General features: G+C 42.8%; 1 protein-coding gene across 2 annotated transcripts in view; it reads right to left on the bottom strand.

Moving 5' to 3' along the window:
* The window catches only part of LOC143277400 (cilia- and flagella-associated protein 44-like), a 73,323-nt gene that overhangs the window by 30,501 nt on the left and 22,822 nt on the right, over positions 1 to 20,000 (bottom strand). For both annotated transcript variants that reach the window (XM_076582191.1, XM_076582192.1), the window contains 11 exons: positions 19,442 to 19,552; positions 17,101 to 17,253; positions 15,988 to 16,111; positions 14,107 to 14,222; positions 11,010 to 11,158; positions 8,302 to 8,578; positions 7,601 to 7,656; positions 6,081 to 6,243; positions 4,841 to 4,971; positions 2,985 to 3,175; positions 1,009 to 1,175 (listed from right to left, as the gene is read on the bottom strand). In XM_076582191.1, the coding sequence (XP_076438306.1) occupies positions 1,009 to 1,175; positions 2,985 to 3,175; positions 4,841 to 4,971; positions 6,081 to 6,243; positions 7,601 to 7,656; positions 8,302 to 8,578; positions 11,010 to 11,158; positions 14,107 to 14,222; positions 15,988 to 16,111; positions 17,101 to 17,253; positions 19,442 to 19,552 (1,638 nt within the window). The remainder of the gene's footprint in view (positions 1 to 1,008; positions 1,176 to 2,984; positions 3,176 to 4,840; positions 4,972 to 6,080; positions 6,244 to 7,600; positions 7,657 to 8,301; positions 8,579 to 11,009; positions 11,159 to 14,106; positions 14,223 to 15,987; positions 16,112 to 17,100; positions 17,254 to 19,441; positions 19,553 to 20,000) is intronic.

The raw sequence follows: 20,000 nt of genomic DNA, 5'->3' as shown, positions 1-20,000 counted from the left end.
GTTATTCGCTGACTTCTAGAAAACAATTACCGTTTGTACTAGTTATTAGCTGACTTCAAGTTTTGAAACGTCTACCATTTGTACTAGTTATTCGCTGACTTCTGGAAAACAACTTCTTCTACACACCACACCACACCACACCACAACACACCACACCACACCACACCACAAAACAACACACCACACCACACCACAAAACAACACACCACACCACACCACAAAACAACACAACACACCACAAAACAACACACCACACCACACCACACCACACCACAAAACAACACAACACACCACAAAACAACACACCACACCACACCACACCACACCACAAAACAACACAACACAACATAAAACACCACACCACACCACAACACACCACACCACAAAACAACACAACACACCACAAAACAACACACCACACCACACCAAAAAAAACAACACAACACACCACAAAACAACACACCACATCACGACACACCACAAAACAGCACACCACACCACACCACACCACACCATAAAACAACACACCACACCACACCACACCACACCATAAAACAACACAACACACCACACCGCACCACACCACACCACACCGCACCACACCACACCGCACCACACCACAAAACAACACACCACACCACAACACACCACAAAACAACACACCACACCACAAAACAACACACCACACCACACCACAAAACAACACACCACACCACACCACAAAACACCACACCACACCACAAAACAACACAACACACCACACCACATCACAAAACACCACACCACACCACAAACACACCACACCATACCACAAAACACCACACCACACCACAAAACAACACAACACACCACACCACACCACACCACACCACAAAACAACACAACACACCACAAAACACCACACCACACCACAAAACAACACACCACAAAACTACGCACCACACCACACCACACCGCACCACACCTCACAACACACCACACCACAACACAACACTATGCTGCCCTCACCATGGCCCGGCGAATGGCCCGCTTCTTCTTCTTCTCCTCCACCTTGGACAGGGCCTTGGTGATGCGCTCACCCATGCTGCCCTTCAGCGAGGTCACCACCTTTGACCCCACCTCGGCGTCCACCGTGTCCGCCCCCTGAACCCCGCCCTCCGTGACCCGCTGCTGACCTGGTGATTGATTGGTCGAGGTGCGTTTGTTATTGTTGTTGATATTGACGAGATTGCGTGTCGCTCTCTGGTTTGTCGCTGATTGTGAATTGTTTGTTATTGATCGTGTGTCACTTTGCTTTGTCGTTGATTGTGAATTTTTGTTATTGATCGTGTGTCACTTTGGTTTGTTGTTGATTGTGAATTGTTTGTTATTGATCGTGTGTCACTTTGCTTTGTCGCTGATTGTGAATTGTTTGTTATTGATCGTGTGTCACTTTGCTTTGTCGTTGATTGTGAATTGTTTGCTATTGATCGTGTGTCACTTTGCTTTGTCGTTGATTGTGAATTGTTTGTTATTGATCGTGTGTCACTTTGCTTTGTCGTTGATTGTGAATTGTTTGTTATTGATCGTGTGTCACTTTGCTTTGTCGTTGATTGTGAATTTTTGTTATTGATCGTGTGTCACTTTGGTGTGTCGTTGATTGTGAATTGTTTGTTTGTTTGTTGATTGAATAGTGTTTGTTATTGACCGTGTTTCAGTTTCAGTTTCAGTTTCAGTAGCTCAAGGAGGCGTCACTGCGTTCGGACATATCCATATACGCTACACCACATCTGCCAAGCAGATGCCTGACCAGCAGCGTAACCCAACGCGCTTAGTCACGCCTTGAGGAAAAAAAAAAAGAAAAAAAAAGGTGAATAAATAATAGATAAGCTTACACGAATAAATAAATAAATAAATAATAACTATAATGTTAAAAAAAATAATAATAATAATTAAAAAATAATAATAATAAAAAATAATAATAAAAAAGGCAGTAGTAATAATAATAATAATAATAAATTAATAACAATAATTTTGTTTGTTATTGATTGTGAGTCACTCTGGTTTGTCGCGACCCTCTGTTGACCTGGTGACTGGTCGTAGTGTGTTTGTTATGGATCGTGTATCGCTCTGATGTGTCGTTGAATGTGTAGTGTGTGTTTGTCGCTGATTTTGTATAGTGTTTGCTGTTGACTGTGTACTGTTTGCTTGTCATGGATTGTATATTGTTGTTCATTGATTGTGTATTGGTTTTTGTCTTTATTACTGATTGTATATTGTGTGGTATTGACTGCATAATGTTATGTTCGTTATTGATTGTATATTGTTTGTTTAGTAGTGACTGTATCGTGTCTGTTTTATGAAACACACACACACACTCTATCAAATACATAAGCAAACACACACGTATTCACACAACACACACACACACACACACACACACACACACACACACTCTATCAAATACATACGCAAACACACACGTATTCACACAACAAACACACACACGCACACACACTATCAAATACATACGCAAACACACACTATTCAAACAACACACACACACACACACACACGCACACTATCAAATACATACGCAAACACACACTATTCAAACAACACACACACACGCACACACACACTATCAAATACATACGCAAACACACACTATTTAAACAACACACACACTATCAAATACATACGCAAACACACACGTATTCACACAATACACACACACACACACACACACATACGCAAACACACACAAACACACCTTCCCCCCACCCCCCACCCCCACACACCTCCCACACACACACGCACATGCACATACACACACACACACCACACATGCACACACAAACACACCTCACAAACACACACACACACACCTCGCACACACACACGCACCCACACCCCACAAACACACACACCTCCCCACCAGCCCCCACACATACACACCACACACACACCCACACCCACACACACACAAACGTCCCTCTCTTTACCTGCCAACAAGTCGCGGGTGGGGTCCCGGGTAAAGTCATCCTTGGTCTGACCCATCGTCTTCTTGCGCTCGTACTCCGCCTTCAGCTGGTAGAAATCCTCCGACAGCTTGTTGGCACGGAAACTGCTGACCTCGTGTGGGGTCAAGAAAGCTTTCAGGACGATGCGCTCGCATTCCACCACGTCCTTGAACCTGAAACACGAGACGAGTTTCTTAATCTTGATCATAGTGGAGTGATGGTCTAGAGGTAACGCGTCCGCCTAGGAAGCGAGAGAATCTGAGCGTGCTGGTTCCGTTCACGGCTCAGCCGCCGATATTTTCTCCCCCTCCACTAGACCTTGAGGGGTGGTGGTCTGGACGCTAGTCATTCGGATGAGACGATACACTGTGGTCCTGTGTGCAGCATGCACTAAGCGTAGGTAAAAGAACCCACGGCAACAAAAGGGTTGTCCCTGGCAAAACTCAGTAGAAAAATCCACTTCGATAGGAAAAACTGCATGCAGGAAAAAAAAGAAAAAGAAAAAAAGGATGGTGCTCTCAGTGTAGCAACACACTCTCCCTGGGGAGAGCAACCTCAATTTCACATAGAGAAATCTGTTGTGACAAAAAAAGAGAAATACGAAATAAAATACAATAATCACGAGCGCGTTTGCGTGCCAGTGGCCCAGTGAGGCTGAGGAGCACAATGAAATGAATGTGAGGTGGGAAGTAGATTCCTTACTTCATGGCAAAGTTGTTCCAAAGGCTATCTAGACTTGAGGCGTAAGAACCTAGCCACCTGGACTTGAGGCGTAAGAACCTAGCCACTGTCTTACTTCATGGCAAAGTTGCTCTGGAGGCTACCTAGACTTGAGGAGTAAGAACCTAGCCACCCAGACTTGAGGAGTAAGAACCTAGCCACTGTCTTACTTCATGGCAAAGTTGCTCCAAAGGCTAACTAGGCTTGAGGAGTAAGAACCTAGCCACCTAGCCTTGAGGCGTAAGAACCTAACCACTGTCTTACTTCACGGCAAAGTTGTACAGAAGGCTAACTAGACTTGAGGAGTAAGAACCTAGCCACCTAGACTTGAGGAGTAAGAACCTAGCCACTGTCTTACTTCATGGCAAAGTTGTAATGAAGGCTAACTAGCCTTGAGGCGTAAGAACCTAGCCACCTAGCCTTGAGGCGTAAGAACCTAGCCACTGTCTTACTTCACAGCAAAGTTGTAATGAAGGCTAACTAGCCTTGAGGCGTAAGAACCTAGCCACTGTCTTACTTCACGGCAAAGTTGTAATGAAGGCTGACCAGCCTTGACGCACGAGAACCTAGCCACTCTTGCTGAAGAAATGCGCCTCAGGTTTCGAATGTTGTATCGGATTGATTTGTGGGTCATTGTGCAGAAATGTTCTGACTGTTGTATGGAAGTGGAGCTTGGCTTAAAATTGACGTTTGCCCAAGGCAGTGCCGAATACATAGAGCGTTTCAAACACACATACGTGCGCACACGCACTCTCTCACACACACACACGTGCGCACTGACACACACACACATGCATTCATGCACATACATGTGCACATGCGTAATGCATGCACGTATGCACACACACACATACATACACACACACACACAAACACACACACACACACCACCACCACCACCACCACCACCACACACACACAGTCTCACACACACACTGACACACACTGACACACACCCCCACCCCCAAAACTCACACACGAACATACACACACGCGCACACATATGCATATGTGCTTACCCCCCCCCTCCCCACACACACACACATATGTGCTTACCCACCCACCCACACCCACCCACAAACACACATACACACACACACACACACAGAGACAAACACCTTTTCCGCAGTTTCTCCAGAGCGATGCGCTGTTTCTCCGACTCCCAGGCCAGCTCTCTCCGAACAAGACTGACTCTCTCCATCGTCTGTCTCTCCAGCTCCAGTTTGATTTCACGATCCATCTCAAACTCCTGTAACACCAAAAACACAAGGGATGTAACATGTTGCAAAACTCCAGGCAGCCAGTTGCACTGCTCGGACGCCGAAGAGCCTAGTATGGTCGTAATAACCCTGCTACTAACTGTGGTGTATAGTATGGAACTGACCAATGGCGTAGTTCGGTCAACGCAGGCATTAATTTCAGTCACGTGTAACCGTCAAAAAAGTTAGAACCAAGCAATGCAACCGGCTCCTGTACACTAACACGTAATGGATGTAACATGTTACAAACTCCTGAACACAAACACACATTGGATGTAACATGTTACAAGCTCCTGAACACTAAAACACATTGGATGTAACATGTTACAAACATCTGAACACTAACACACATTGGATGTAACATGTTACAAACACCTGAACACTAACACACATCGGATGTAACATGTTACAAACCTCTGAACATTATCACACACTGGATGTAACATGTTACAAACACCTGAACACTAACACACAATGTACATAACATGTTACAAACACCTGAACACTAGCACACAATGGACGTAACATGTTACAAACACCTGAACACTAAAACACATTGGATGTAACATGTTACAAACACCTGAACACTAACACACACTGGATGTAACATGTTACAAACACCTGAACACTAACACACAATGGATGTAACATGTTACAAGCTCCTGAACACTAAAACACAATGGATGTAACATGTTACAAACCTCTGAACACTATCACACATTGGATGTAACATGTTACGAACACACAATGGATGTAACATGTTACAAACACCTTAACACTAACACACAATGGACGCAACATGTTACAAACACCTGAACGCTAACACACAATGGACGTAACATGTTACAAACACCTGAACACTAACACACAATGGACGTAACATGTTACAAACACCTGAACACTAACACACATCGGATGTATACATGTTACAAACTCTAGAGTATGGCTGCCTACATGGCGGGGGGGTAAAAACGGTCATACACGTAAAAGCCCACTCGTGTACACACACATACGAGTGAACGTGGGAGTTACAGCCCACGAACGCCGAAGAAGACGAAGAAGAAGAAGAAGAAGAAGAAGAAGAAGACTTCCAACTCACCAACCGGTCCAGCTGCTGTTTGGCAGGCATGGACTCGTTCTGCTCCAGGATGGACTTGAACTGGCGGCGGAGTTTGGCGATCTGTCGGCGCACCTCTCGCTTCTTCTCCTCCGCCTCCTTCATCATCTTGTCGTGCTCCGCCTTCTGCTTGGCGTCCTCGATGCTGCCCACGCAGAGATCGGGCCCAGCCTCGGGTTATTTCTTTGACGGGCGCAACAGCCGAGTGCTTTAAAGCGTTGGACTTTCGATCTGAGGGTCCTGGGTTCGAATGTCCGCAATAGCCGAGTGGTGTTAAAGCGTTGGACTTTCAATCTGAGGGTCCCGGGTTCGAATCTCCGTAGCGGCGCCTGGTGGGTAAAGGGTTGGAGATTTTTCCTGATCTCCCAGGTCAACGTATGTGCAGACCTGCTTTGTGCCTGAACCCCCTTCACGTGTGTATACGGCAAGCAGAAGATCAAATACGCACGTTAAAGATCCTGTAATCCATGTCAGCGTTCGGTGGGTTATGGAAAAACAAGAACATACCCAGCAAGCACAACCCGGAAAACGGAATGTGGCTGCCTTCATGACCGGGTAAAAACGGTCATACACGTAAAAGCCCACTCGTGTACATACGAGTGAACGTGGGAGTTGCAGCCCATGAATGAAGAAGAAGATGAACTATTTCTTCATTTATTTATTTGTGCTTGTTTATTCTTCTTTCTTACACTGCTCAGTGTCTGTGAGACCAGGCGCTGGTTTATTTCATTTATTTATTTCTTTGTTTTCTTCTTTTCTTTCTTTTTTTTTGTAAGCCACATGGTACATTTCCAGTTTTGACAACATACAGTGCAAGTGTGTGTGTGTGTGTGTGTGTGTGTGTGCATGTGTGTGTGAGTGTGTGTGAGTGTGAGTGTGCGTCTGTATGAGTGCGTGTCAGTGTGCGTGCGTGTGTGTGTGTGTGTGTATGTGTGAGTGTGTGTTTTGTTTTTTTGTGTGTGTGCGTGTGATTAGTTATAACACATGTGAATGAGAAAGTGAGAGTGCAAGTCAGCCAGTCAGAGTCAACCAGTCAGTCAACCAGTCAGTCAGCCAGTCAACCAGTCAGTCAGTCAACCAGCCAGTCAGCCAGCCAGTCAACCAGTCAGTTAACCAGCCAGTCAGTCAGCCAGCCAGTCAGCCAGCCAGCCAGTCAACCAGTCAGTCAACCAGTCAACCAATCGGTCAACCAGTCAGCCAGTCAACCAGTCAGTCAACCAATCGGTCATCCAGTCAGTCAGCCAGCCAGTCAACCAGTCAGTCAACCAGTCAGCCAGCCATTCAGTCAGCCAGTCAACCAGTCAGCCAACCAGTCAGTCAACCAGTCAGCCAACCAGTCAGCCAGCCAGTCAACCAGTCAGCCAGCCATTCAGTCAGCCAGTCAGTCAACCAGTCAGTCAACCAGCCAGTCCGTCAACCAGTCAGCCAACCAGTCAGTCAACCAGTCAGCCATTCAGTCAGTCAGTCAAACAGGTCAAAGAGTGGTTCAAACATCTTCTCACCTGTAAGCGGCAGGGTCGTCAATGTCATCCACAACTTTCTCCAAGTCCTCCTTCTTCTGCACACACACATCATCATCACCATCATCATCATCATCATCATCATCATCATCTTTACCAGTGATAGTATGAGTATGACAAGTACTATTATCATCAACAACATCATCATCATCATCATCATCATCTTTACCAGTGATAGTATGAGTATGAAAAGTACCACCACCACACACACACACACACACACACACACACACACACACACACACACACCCACCCACCACCACCACCGTCATCACACACACACACACACCACCACCACCACCACCACCATCACCACAACTACCTTCATCACACACACACACACACACCACCAATACCACCACACACACACACACACACACCACCACCATCATACACACACACTACCACCATCACCATCACCACAACTACCTTCATCACACACACACACACCACCACCATCACACACACTACCACCATCACCATAACCACCTTCATCACACACACACCACACACACACACACACACACACACACACCCCACCCCAACCCCCCCCATACCCACACACCACCACACACACACATACACACACACACCCAACCCCTTCCCCTGCCCCCCCCCCCCTCACACACACACACACACACACCACACACCACCACCACCACAATAACAGTCAAAACACAGACCCGGGCAGAAGGCAGCTTGGCCTTGTTCTCCGCGATCTTCTTCTGGAGCTCCTCGTCCGCCATGTAGTTGTACAGGAAGAAGTTGCCGTCCTCGCCCACGGACAGCACCTGGGTCTGCTCGAAGGTCAAGGCCAGGCCACGGACCCGCCCGGCCTGGGCGTCGTGCATGGGGAGGCGCCAGTATGGGCCCGGCTCCGCCAGCGTGTTGGGCGTCTGCAGGGTCTGGACCCGCACGCTGCCGTCCTCCATACCGTACAGGACCTGGTTCCCTGACACACTGGAAAAGAGGGTTGGGGGGGGGGGGGGGGGTTGGGTGAGGGAGGGGTGTGTGTGTGTGTGTGTGTGTGTGTGTATTATTGTATTGTATTGTTGGTGTATATTGTATTGTATTGTTGGTGTATATTGTATTGTATTGTATTGTATTGCATTGTTGGTGTACATTGTATTGTATTGTATTGTTGGTGTATATTGTATTGTATTGTATTGTTGGTGTATATTGTATTGTATTGTATTGTATTGTTGGTGTATATTGTATTGTATTGTATTGTATTGCATTGTTGGTGTACATTGTATTGTATTGTATTGTTGGTGTATATTGTATGCATTGTTGGTGTACATTGTATTGTATTGTACTGTATTGTTGGTGTACATTGTATTGTATTGTATTGTTGGTGTATATTGTATGCATTGTTGGTGTACATTGTATTGTATTGTATTCTATTGTTGGTGTACATTGTATTGTATTGTTGGTGTATATTGTATTGTATTGTTGGTGTACATTGTATTGTATTGTATTGTTGGTGTATATTGTATTGTATTGTTGGTGCACATTGTATTGTATTGTATTGTTGGTGTATATTGTATTGTATTGTATTGTTGGTGTACATTGTATTGTAGTGTATTGTACTGTATTGTTGGTGTATATTGTATTGTATTGTATTATATTGTATTGTATTGTTGGTGTATATTGTATTGTATTGTATTGTTGGTGTACATTGTATTGTATTGTATTGTTGGTGTATATTGTATTGTATTGTATTGTTGGTGTACATTGTATTGTATTGTTTTGTATTGTTGGTGTACATTGTATTGTATTGTATTGTTGGTGTACATTGTATTGTATTGTTTTGTATTGTTGGTGTATATTGTATTGTATTGTTGGTGTACATTGTATTGTATTGTTTTGTATTGTTGGTGTACGTTGTATTGTATTGTATTGTTTTGTATTGTTGGTGTACATTGTATTGTCTTGTATTGTATTGTATTGTATTGTTGGTGTACATTGTATTGTATTGTTGGTGTATATTGTATTGTATTGTTTTGTATTGTATTGTATTGTTGGTGTACATTGTATTGTTTTGTATTGTTGGTGTACATTGTATTGTATTGTTTTGTATTGTTGGTGTACATTGTATTGTATTGTATTGTTGGTGTATATTGTATTGTATTGTATTGTATTGTTGGTGTATATTGTATTGTATTGTATTGTTGGTGTATATTGTATTGTATTGTATTGTATTGTTGGTGTACATTGTATTGTATTGTATTGTTGGTGTATATTGTATGCATTGTTGGTGTACATTGTATTGTATTGTACTGTATTGTTGGTGTATATTGTATTGTATTGTATTGTTGGTGTACATTGTATTGTATTGTTGGTGTACATTGTATTGTATTGTTGGTGTATATTGCATTGTATTGTATTGTTGGTGTATATTGCATTGTATTATATTGTTGGTGTACATTGTATTGTTGGTGTACATTGTATTGTATTGTTGGTGTACATTGTATTGTATTGTTGGTGTATATTGCATTGTATTGTATTGTTGGTGTACATTGTATTGCATTGTATTGTTGGTGTACATTGTATTGTATTGTATTGTTCTTTTCTCTGGTCATAACAGATTTCTCTGTGTGCAGTTTGGGGCTGCTCTCCCTCTTCCTCCCCCCCCCTCCCTCACCTCCCACTACACATGCACTTAATCTAAACAGAGAGGGGTGTGTGTGTGAGAGAAATGTTTGTGTCAGTTTTGTGTTGTGTTTATATATATATATATATATATATATTGTGTTTGTGTTGTGTTTATATATACACATATATATATATATGTATATACATATTGTACATACACGTAGACATATGCAAACTACACTACCCACACAAAGAGAGACACAGTCACACACACACACACACACACACACACACACACACACACACACACATACACACCACACACACACACACACACCACACACACACGCCTGAACTTCAAAGTGGTGAATGGGGACATCTTTGGAGTGTCTAAAATCACTTTTGTGAACACATGTTAAAATTTATGACCAACTAACACACACACACACACACACACACACACACACACACACACACACACACACACACACCGTCACACACACACACATACACACACACACACACACACACATACACACACACACACACATACACACACACACACACACACACATTCACACACACACACACACACACACACACACACACACACACACACACACACACACACACACACACATTCACACACACACACACACACACACACATTCACACACACAGACACATATACACACCACACACACACACACACATTCACACACACACACACACACACACATACACACAGACATACACACACACCACACCACACACACACACACACACACACCCCTACCTGAACTTCAGAGTGGTGATGGGGACATCTCTGGAGTCCACGACAGGCACGGACATGATGGGCTCGTCGGCCACATCCAGAAGTCCCTGCCCCTTCTCCTCCTCCGTCCGGAACTTACACTTGTACAGGTAGCCTGCGTCAAATTCTCCCTGTCCACGGAAAACAGGTCTTCAGTCTTTTTCATAAAAAAAAAAGATCATTTCCATACGTTCAGCATGGGTTAACTCTCTCCATATGAACGGCGAAAGAGACAACGTTAACAGCGTTTCACCCCAGTTACCACCATCAAAATATTGCAAGCAGAAGGCTCTTATACTGAAGAGGTGAATGTTGACAAAGAATACCACAATTCTGACGACAGAAGCTAAATGCTGGGTCATTCAGACACCCACTGGACATCCGAGGGGTCTGTGTAGAGGAGAAGAGAGGACTGGCCATACTGAGTGAGTTAAAGATAAAAGATATAGTTTTGTGAAAGCATTAACTCATTCTACTCCAGGTACGAGTTAACTCGCACCATGATTACTTCCCCTGTGGACCAGGTATGAGTATTCTCATACCAACACACTATTCTAATTTCGTTTCATTCTTGCTTGGTACAGTTGGCGTTTTAAACTGAACCGTTTATGGATTCTGGAAGCATGAAAACAAAGCTTTGTTTGACCGACGAAATCAACATTTCTCCATCGATTTTTGCTGTTTTCATGAACCACCCTGGGTGGGGGTTTTTTTTCTGCAGTGGTCTCATGTAGTGCTGGTCCAGGGGAGTTGTAGCAGGCATGGAGCTGTGGTGTGGAATGAGTTAAGATATAATAATAAAAATGACGGGCGCAATAGCCGATGGGTTAAAGCTTTCAATCTGTGGGTCCAAGGTTCGAATCTTGGTGATGGCGTCTGGTGGATAAAGGGTGGAGATTTTTCTGATCTCCCAGGTCAACAACATATGTGCAGATATCTGCTAGTGCCTTAACCCCCTTCGTGTGTATACGGCAAGCAGAAAATCAAATACGCACGATAAAGATCCTGTAATTCATGTCAGTGTTCAGTGGGTTATGGAAGCAAGAACATACCCAGCATGCACACCCCTGAAAGCAGAGTATGGCTGCCTGCATGGTGGGGTAAAAACGGTCATGCACGTAAAAGCCCACTCATGTACATACAAGTTAACGTGGGAGTTGCAGTCCACGAACGCAGAAGAAGAAGAAGATAATAAAAATGAAAGTTAAACGGCGAGTTCTGTTTGACCCCCATCTAAAATGGGACACAACTCCAAACCAATGCTGCCTGGCGCCTTCAGTCAGCTTCCACACAGGCAAATCAAAGGCACAGCAAGAAATAGAGAGTGAGAGAGAGAGAGAGAGAGAGAGAACACTGAACACTGAACACTGAAATGTTTCATGCCATTAGCTGTAAAGCTCTGGTGACATAGTAGGTACTACTAATCAGAACAAAAATGGTGCTTAATAGATAAAATGGAACATAAAGGGAAAAAAAACAACCAGAATTGAAACAACATAAACTAATAAGAGATTTGCGACATTTTGGCACTTTGTCATTAATTTAAAGTAGCTCTGGTGACATAGTAGGTACTACTAATCAGAACAAAAATGGTGCTTAACAGATAAAATGGAACATAAAGGGAAAAAAACAGAACTGAAACAACATAAACTAATAAGAGATTTGCAACATTTTGGCACTTTGTCATTAATTTAAAGTACATGTGACAGGGGGGTAATGTGCCTTTTTTTTTTTTAGCCATTCGTCTCCAAGGTTTGGACAGTACACAGAAAACAAAGTACAGATAAATCATATGATAAATATTTTATGCATGTAACATCGATACACATCATATCAATACAAACACATACTAAAGTACATATAAATCCTGAAATAATTATTTATGCCTCAACAACACCCATCACACCAATATGAACACATCAAATAATTACAATGTCGAGACTGACCATCCAAATGTAGCCCTTCCTTTTTATCCATGCTTTTTTCCTCTTAGAACCCATACTAATTTTTAACTGATTAATGAGTATTTGGACCAATGATGGACGTTTTCCGTATATTTATTGCCTCAGATACATATTTTGCAAATGAAAGTATCAATATCTTCATTTTCTGTCATCAGTATGCCGAACAAATCTTTTCTCTGCGCTGGAACTGTATTGAAAATGGTGCAGTTTTTTTTCGCAGTTCATCGTATCTTTTGCAGTTAAATATGAAATTATTTTCATCTTCTGGGCTTTCGCCACACATTGGGCAAGGAGATGTTAGAGAGAGAGACAGAGAGAGAACCAGAAAGGTCTGTAAGCAGTGCTGGATTGAAGTTAAGTCCCTTTGCAGCAGCCAGAGTTACTGTTCTTCTTTGGTCTTCTATTTTTTTCTCAATCATCTCGTTTTATTTTGATCTGGTGTTCTTTTCTGGGGGGGCTGATGGAGTGATGGCCCAGAGGTAACGCGTCCGCCAAGGAAGCGAGATAATCTGAGTGCGCTGGTTCGAATCACGGCTCAGCCGCCGATATTTTCTCCCCCTCCACTAGACCTTGAGTGGTGGTCTGGACGCTAGTCATTCAGATGTGATGATAAACCGAGGTCCCGTGTGCAGCATGCACTTAGCGCACGCAAAAGAACCCACGGCAACAAAAGGGTTGTTCCTGGCAAAATTCTGTAGAAAAATCCACTGCGATAGGAAAAACAAATAAAACTGCACGCAGGAAAAAATACAAAAAAATGGGTGGCGCTGTAGTGTAGCGACGCGCTCTCCCTGGAGAGAGCAGCCCGAATTTCACACAGAGAAACCTGTTGTGATAAAAAGAAATACAAAATACAAATACAAATATATACCATGACAGGAAACTTAAGAGTACTGCCCTGTGTCATAGAATCTCCAACTGAATAAACTGGATTTTCATGTTGTCATCATAATCAAAGCAACCTAAATCACACACACACACAAAAAACGTAAATACGGAAAAATTGTCCCAGATGCTGGTGACCTATTGGAGTACAAAAGACAGAAAAAAAACTGTATGAACACAAAAAAAACCCAACAAACATCTTCAAGGAGAGAAAAAATGAAATAGCCTACCATTGACAGCCAAAAGGTGCCCTCATCTGTGGTGTCATAGAAAGCGTGGAGGATTGGGGAGGGTTCTGATGGGATGTACGGCTTCCAGTCGTCAGGGGCCGACTGCGGTCGCCCCTCTGAAATCAGGCACCATCACAAAGGGAGGTAAATCAGTCGACATCACCAAGGGAGGTAAACTGGCCACCCTCGTTATGGGAGGTAAATCAGTCACCATCAGCAAGGGACGTAAATCAACACATCGCAACAACCCAACACACACTACAGCACAACACACAAAACAACAACACAACAACACACCACAACACAAAAACACACCGTACCACACAGCACACACCACAACACAACAACACACCATACAAAACACACCACAACACAATAACACACCATACAACACAACAACACATCATACAACACAACACACACCACATTACAACACACTATACAACACAACAACACACCAAACAACACAACACCACCATACAACAAAACACACACCACAACACACAACACAAAACAACACACCATACCACACAGCACACAACACAAAACTCACCACAACACAACAAACAACGCACCATACCACACACATAGCACCACAACACAACACAACAGCACACCAAACAACACCACACACACCACAACACAACAACGCACCATACCCACAAAGCAAACATCCTCCCCACAAAAAACACAACCAAACAACGCACAACACAACGCCCACAACACATCACAACACAACAATACAACCAAACAACACCACACACACCACAACACATCACAACACAACAATACACCAAACAACACAACAAAGGCCCACCAACACATCACAACACAGCAATACACCAAACAACACACCACACACCACAACACAACATCGCACCATCAACACACCACAATGCACCACACCACAACAACAAACGCACCATACACACACGCACAAACACACAACACAAAAACACACACCTCAACACAACAACGCACCATACCACACAGCACACAACACAACACAAAAACACACACCACAACACAACAACACACCATACCACACAGCACACAACACAAAACAACACACCACACACCACAACACAACAAACAACGCACCATACCATGCACACACCACAAAACAACACACCACACACCATAACACAACAAACAACGCACCATACCACGCACACAACGCAACAACACACCATACCACACACAGCACACACCACAACACAACACACCACAACACAGCAACAACAACGCACCATACCACAAAGCAAACATCCCCACAAAAACACACCAAACAACATAACACAACACACACCACAACACATCACAACAATACACCAAACAACACACCACACACCACAACACAACAACACACCATACAACACACACAATGCACCACACCACAACAACAACGCACCATACCACACACAGCACACAACACAACACAAAAACACACACCTCAACACAACAACGCACCATACCACACACAGCGCACACCACAACACAACAACTCACCATACCACGCACACAACACAACACACCATACCACACACAGCACACACCACAACACAACAACACACACCACAACACAACAACACACCATACCACACACCACAACACACACCTCAACGCACCATACCACACAGCACACAACACAACACAACACAAAAACACACACCACAACACAACAACGCACCATACCACACAGCACACAACACAAAACAACACACACCACAACAACAACACACCATACAACACAGCAAACATCCCCACAAAAACACACCAAACAACACAACACACGCGACAACACAACAACGCACCATACCACGCACACAACACAACAACACACCATACAGCACACACCACAACACAGCAACAACAACTCACCTTCCTCGTCCCCTTGTTCCGATTCCGTCTCCAGCCCTCGCTCAATCCTCTTCCTCCTCTCCTCCTCTTCCTTCTTCTTTCGCTCCTCCTCCTCGATTCTCTTTCGTTCCAGCTCCTCTTCATGCTGTTCAGGACAGGAAGAGACGCAGTATTTGAGGACGAACAACAATGGGCGTTGCACCCGGAAGCGGTTAAAGCATTGGACTTTCAATTCAAGGGTTTCAAGTTCTTCTTCTTCTTCTGTGTTCACTCGTATGCACACAAGTGGGCTTTTACGTGTATGACCGTTTTTACCCCACCATGTAGGCAGCCATACTCCGTTTTCGGGAGTGTGCATGCTGGGTATGTTCTTGTTTCTATAACCCACCAAACGCTGACATGGATTACAGGATCTTTAACGTGCGTATTTGATCTTCTGCTTGCATATACACATGAAGGGGGTTCAGGCACTAGCAGGTCTGCACATATGTTGACCTGGGAGATCGTAAAAATCTCCACCTTTTACCCACCAGGCGCCGTCACCGTGATTCAAACCCGGCACCCTCAGATTGACAGTCAAACGCTTTAACCACTCAACTATTGCGCCCATCGGTTCCAAGTTCGAATCTCGGTAACCCTGGTGGGTGGGGATTTTTCCCGATCTCCCAGGGTCAACATACGTGCAGACCTGCTTAGTGCCTGAACCCCCTTCGTGTGTATTTTTCCGATTTCCCAGGTCAACAACATATGTGCAGATATCTGCTAGTGCCTGAACCCCCTTCGTGTGTATACGCAAGCAGAAGATCAAATACGCATGTTTAAAGATCCTGTAATCCATGTCAGCATTCAGTGGGTTACGGAAACAAGAACATACCCAGCATGCAAACCCCCGAAAACTGAGTATGGCTGCCTACATGGCGGGGGGGGTAAAAACGGTCATCCACGTAAAAGCCCACTCGTGTACGTACGAGTGAACGTGGCAGTTGCAGCCCACGAACGAAGAAGAAGAAGAAGATGATGATGAACAACAAACACACATGACATTAAACATTTACAAGAGCACACAAAGGAGACAAACCCCAAAACAAGTCAAAGAGAGACCACTGTCATGACCAAGGGGGGGGGGGAGCTCACCCTCAGGCGTGACTTGACGCTGCGGAAGGTGAACACTTTGGTGGGCAGCTCGGGAATCTTGAAGGTGTGGGAGGTGTCCATTTTGTCCACGTCCGGCACCCCCAGCTCCACCACCAGCCCCCCCTCGCACACCACCATCAGCGCCAGCTTGTCCTGTTCCGCACCGAGGAGAAGACAACGGAGATCTGAATTTCTTGTTTTGTCTTGTTTTGTTTTGTTTTGTTTTCTGATGATATTAATTAACAGTTATTGTAACAGTAATTGTGATAATAATGATGATGATGATGATCATAGCAATGATAATAATGATTAATATTATCTTTATTATCATTATTGTTATGAAAACTATGATAATTATAAAACCACTACTACTATTACTACCAATCACAATCATCATCATCATCATCATCATAACAAGGATGATGACAACAACATCATCATCATAACAATGATGATGACAACAACATTAATAATAATAATAATAATAATAGCAATACTACTTCCATTACTACTGCTACTACCAATCATCATAATCATCACATCATCATCATCACATCACATCACCATCATCATCATCATCATCACATCACCATCATCATCATCATCATATCATCACATCACATCACCATCATCACATCACATTACCATCATCATCACCATCATCACATCACATCACCACCATCATCATCATCATCATCACACCACATCACCATAATCATCATCATCACATCACATCACCATCATCATCACATCACCATCACCATCATCACATCACATCACCACCATCACCATCATCATCACATCACCATCACCATCATCATCACATCACATCACCATCATCACCACCATCATCATCATCATCACATCATCACATCACATCACCATCATCATCATCATCACATCACATCACATCACCATCATCATCACATGACATCACATCATCATCACACCACATCATCATCATCATCACATCACATCACATCACATCACATCACATCATCATTATCACCATCATCATCATCATCATCACATCACATCACATCATCATCATCATCATCACATCACATCACCATCATCATCATCACCATCATCATCATCATCATCACATCACATCACATCACATCATCATCATCATCATCATCATCACTGGGCCAAGACAGGAGAAAGCGCTGAACTAGGGAATCCATGTGAACAGTTTTCAGATGATGTTTGGTATCTTGTGTTCAATTTTTCCTTTATTGATATTTACACATGTGCTCTGTTTGTAAACGTCTAAGGCTTGTCTTCACGATTAGGCGTAAATGCTCATAATAATAATAATGATGACAATGATAATGATAATAATGATAATAATAAAAATAATAATAATAATAATAATGATATTGATAATAATGATAATAATAATAATGATAATAATAATGATAATACTACTACTACTAATAATAATGATAATAATAAGAATAATAATAATGATAATAATAATAATAATAATAATAAAGAATGAAAGAAATGACAAAAAGAACGGGGTTAACAGAATAAACGTAAAAAATACAAAGAAATAAAGAAAAACAAAAACTAAAAAAAGAAAGAAAGAAAGAAAGAATACAAGAAAGAGACGGGGATGACAGGAGAAAAAGTAAAATCTGTATCCGTGGGGGGAAAAAAATACATGAAGAAACTGCCCGGAAAACAAACAAACAAAAAAAAAGACACTCAAGAAAGTATAAGATGCCACAAAAACAACAGATGATGACGATGAAAAAAAAACAAAAAAACAAGAGAGGCAAGGCCTTCAAGACTCACTTGTGATAAATTAAGTCCCCTAGCATTAATTACAGAGTAATTTCCCTTCTTTACTATCTGCACCAAAACATTTGCAAAATAAATAAAAATTCCATGCTCAGCAAAAGAAGTTCCTGTTTGAACAAAAAATGATAATAATGACTCCTCTTGTTGTTGTGTCAGAATAAGAGGTCAAAGTGCCAAGTTTAGAGAACACAAAAAATATAAATATAATAGTAAATGCAGTTTGCATATAATTAGGCTTCTTTTTTTTTTTTTGTGCCCATCCCAGAGGTGCAATATTGTTTTTAAAAAAAACTGAATTTTTCCTATTTTTATGCCAAATTTGGTGTCAACTGACAAAGTATTTGCAGAGAAAATGTCAATGTTAAAGTTTACCACGGACACACAGACACACGGACACACACACACACACACACACACACAGACAACCGAACACCGGGTTAAAACATAGACTCACTTTGTTTACACAAGTGAGTCAAAAACAAAACAAAAAAACAAAAACAAAGACGACCAAGAAAAAGTTTTGCCCACTCACGTATTTCTCGGGGGTCCACATCAGCTGCCGCACCGGCCCAGGGACAGAGTAGAATCCAATGGGTTCATAGGGGTCACCCACATTCATGAAGAACACTGTGGAGTCTTTGCTCTGGAGAGACGGTACAAGAAGGAGAGGAAAAAAAAAAAAAGAAACCAAAAAAAAAAACACGTTGATCAAAAACCCACAAAGACAAGCAGGTCAGTGTGTGTGGAATACTGAGCATATGTGACAGCCTACGTCTGAACATTGTGCAATCCACAGAACATGGCAGAACCCGCTGACACACACACAAGAAAAAGGCGACCCAAAAAAAAACACACAAAAAAAACATGTAACACACGAAACAACCACCCAAGAAGCTGGCATGATAAGCGTTCAGTTCAGGAACCGTGTTTGTTTGTTTGTTTGTTTTGTTGTTGGGGTTTGTTTGTTTTTTTGTACGTGGCTTTCAGCCTTTGTATTCTTTTTTTTTCTGGAAATTGCCAAATATAAGATTTATGTTTATCAAACACACACACACACACTCATACACATACACACACACACACACTCATAC

This window comes from Babylonia areolata, chromosome 34 (assembly GCF_041734735.1).
Source record: "Babylonia areolata isolate BAREFJ2019XMU chromosome 34, ASM4173473v1, whole genome shotgun sequence".
In the NCBI taxonomy this organism is placed as follows: domain Eukaryota; kingdom Metazoa; phylum Mollusca; class Gastropoda; order Neogastropoda; family Buccinidae; genus Babylonia; species Babylonia areolata.
Note: the sequence above shows the minus strand (reverse complement) of the source record. Positions and strands in the feature narration are given on the sequence as shown.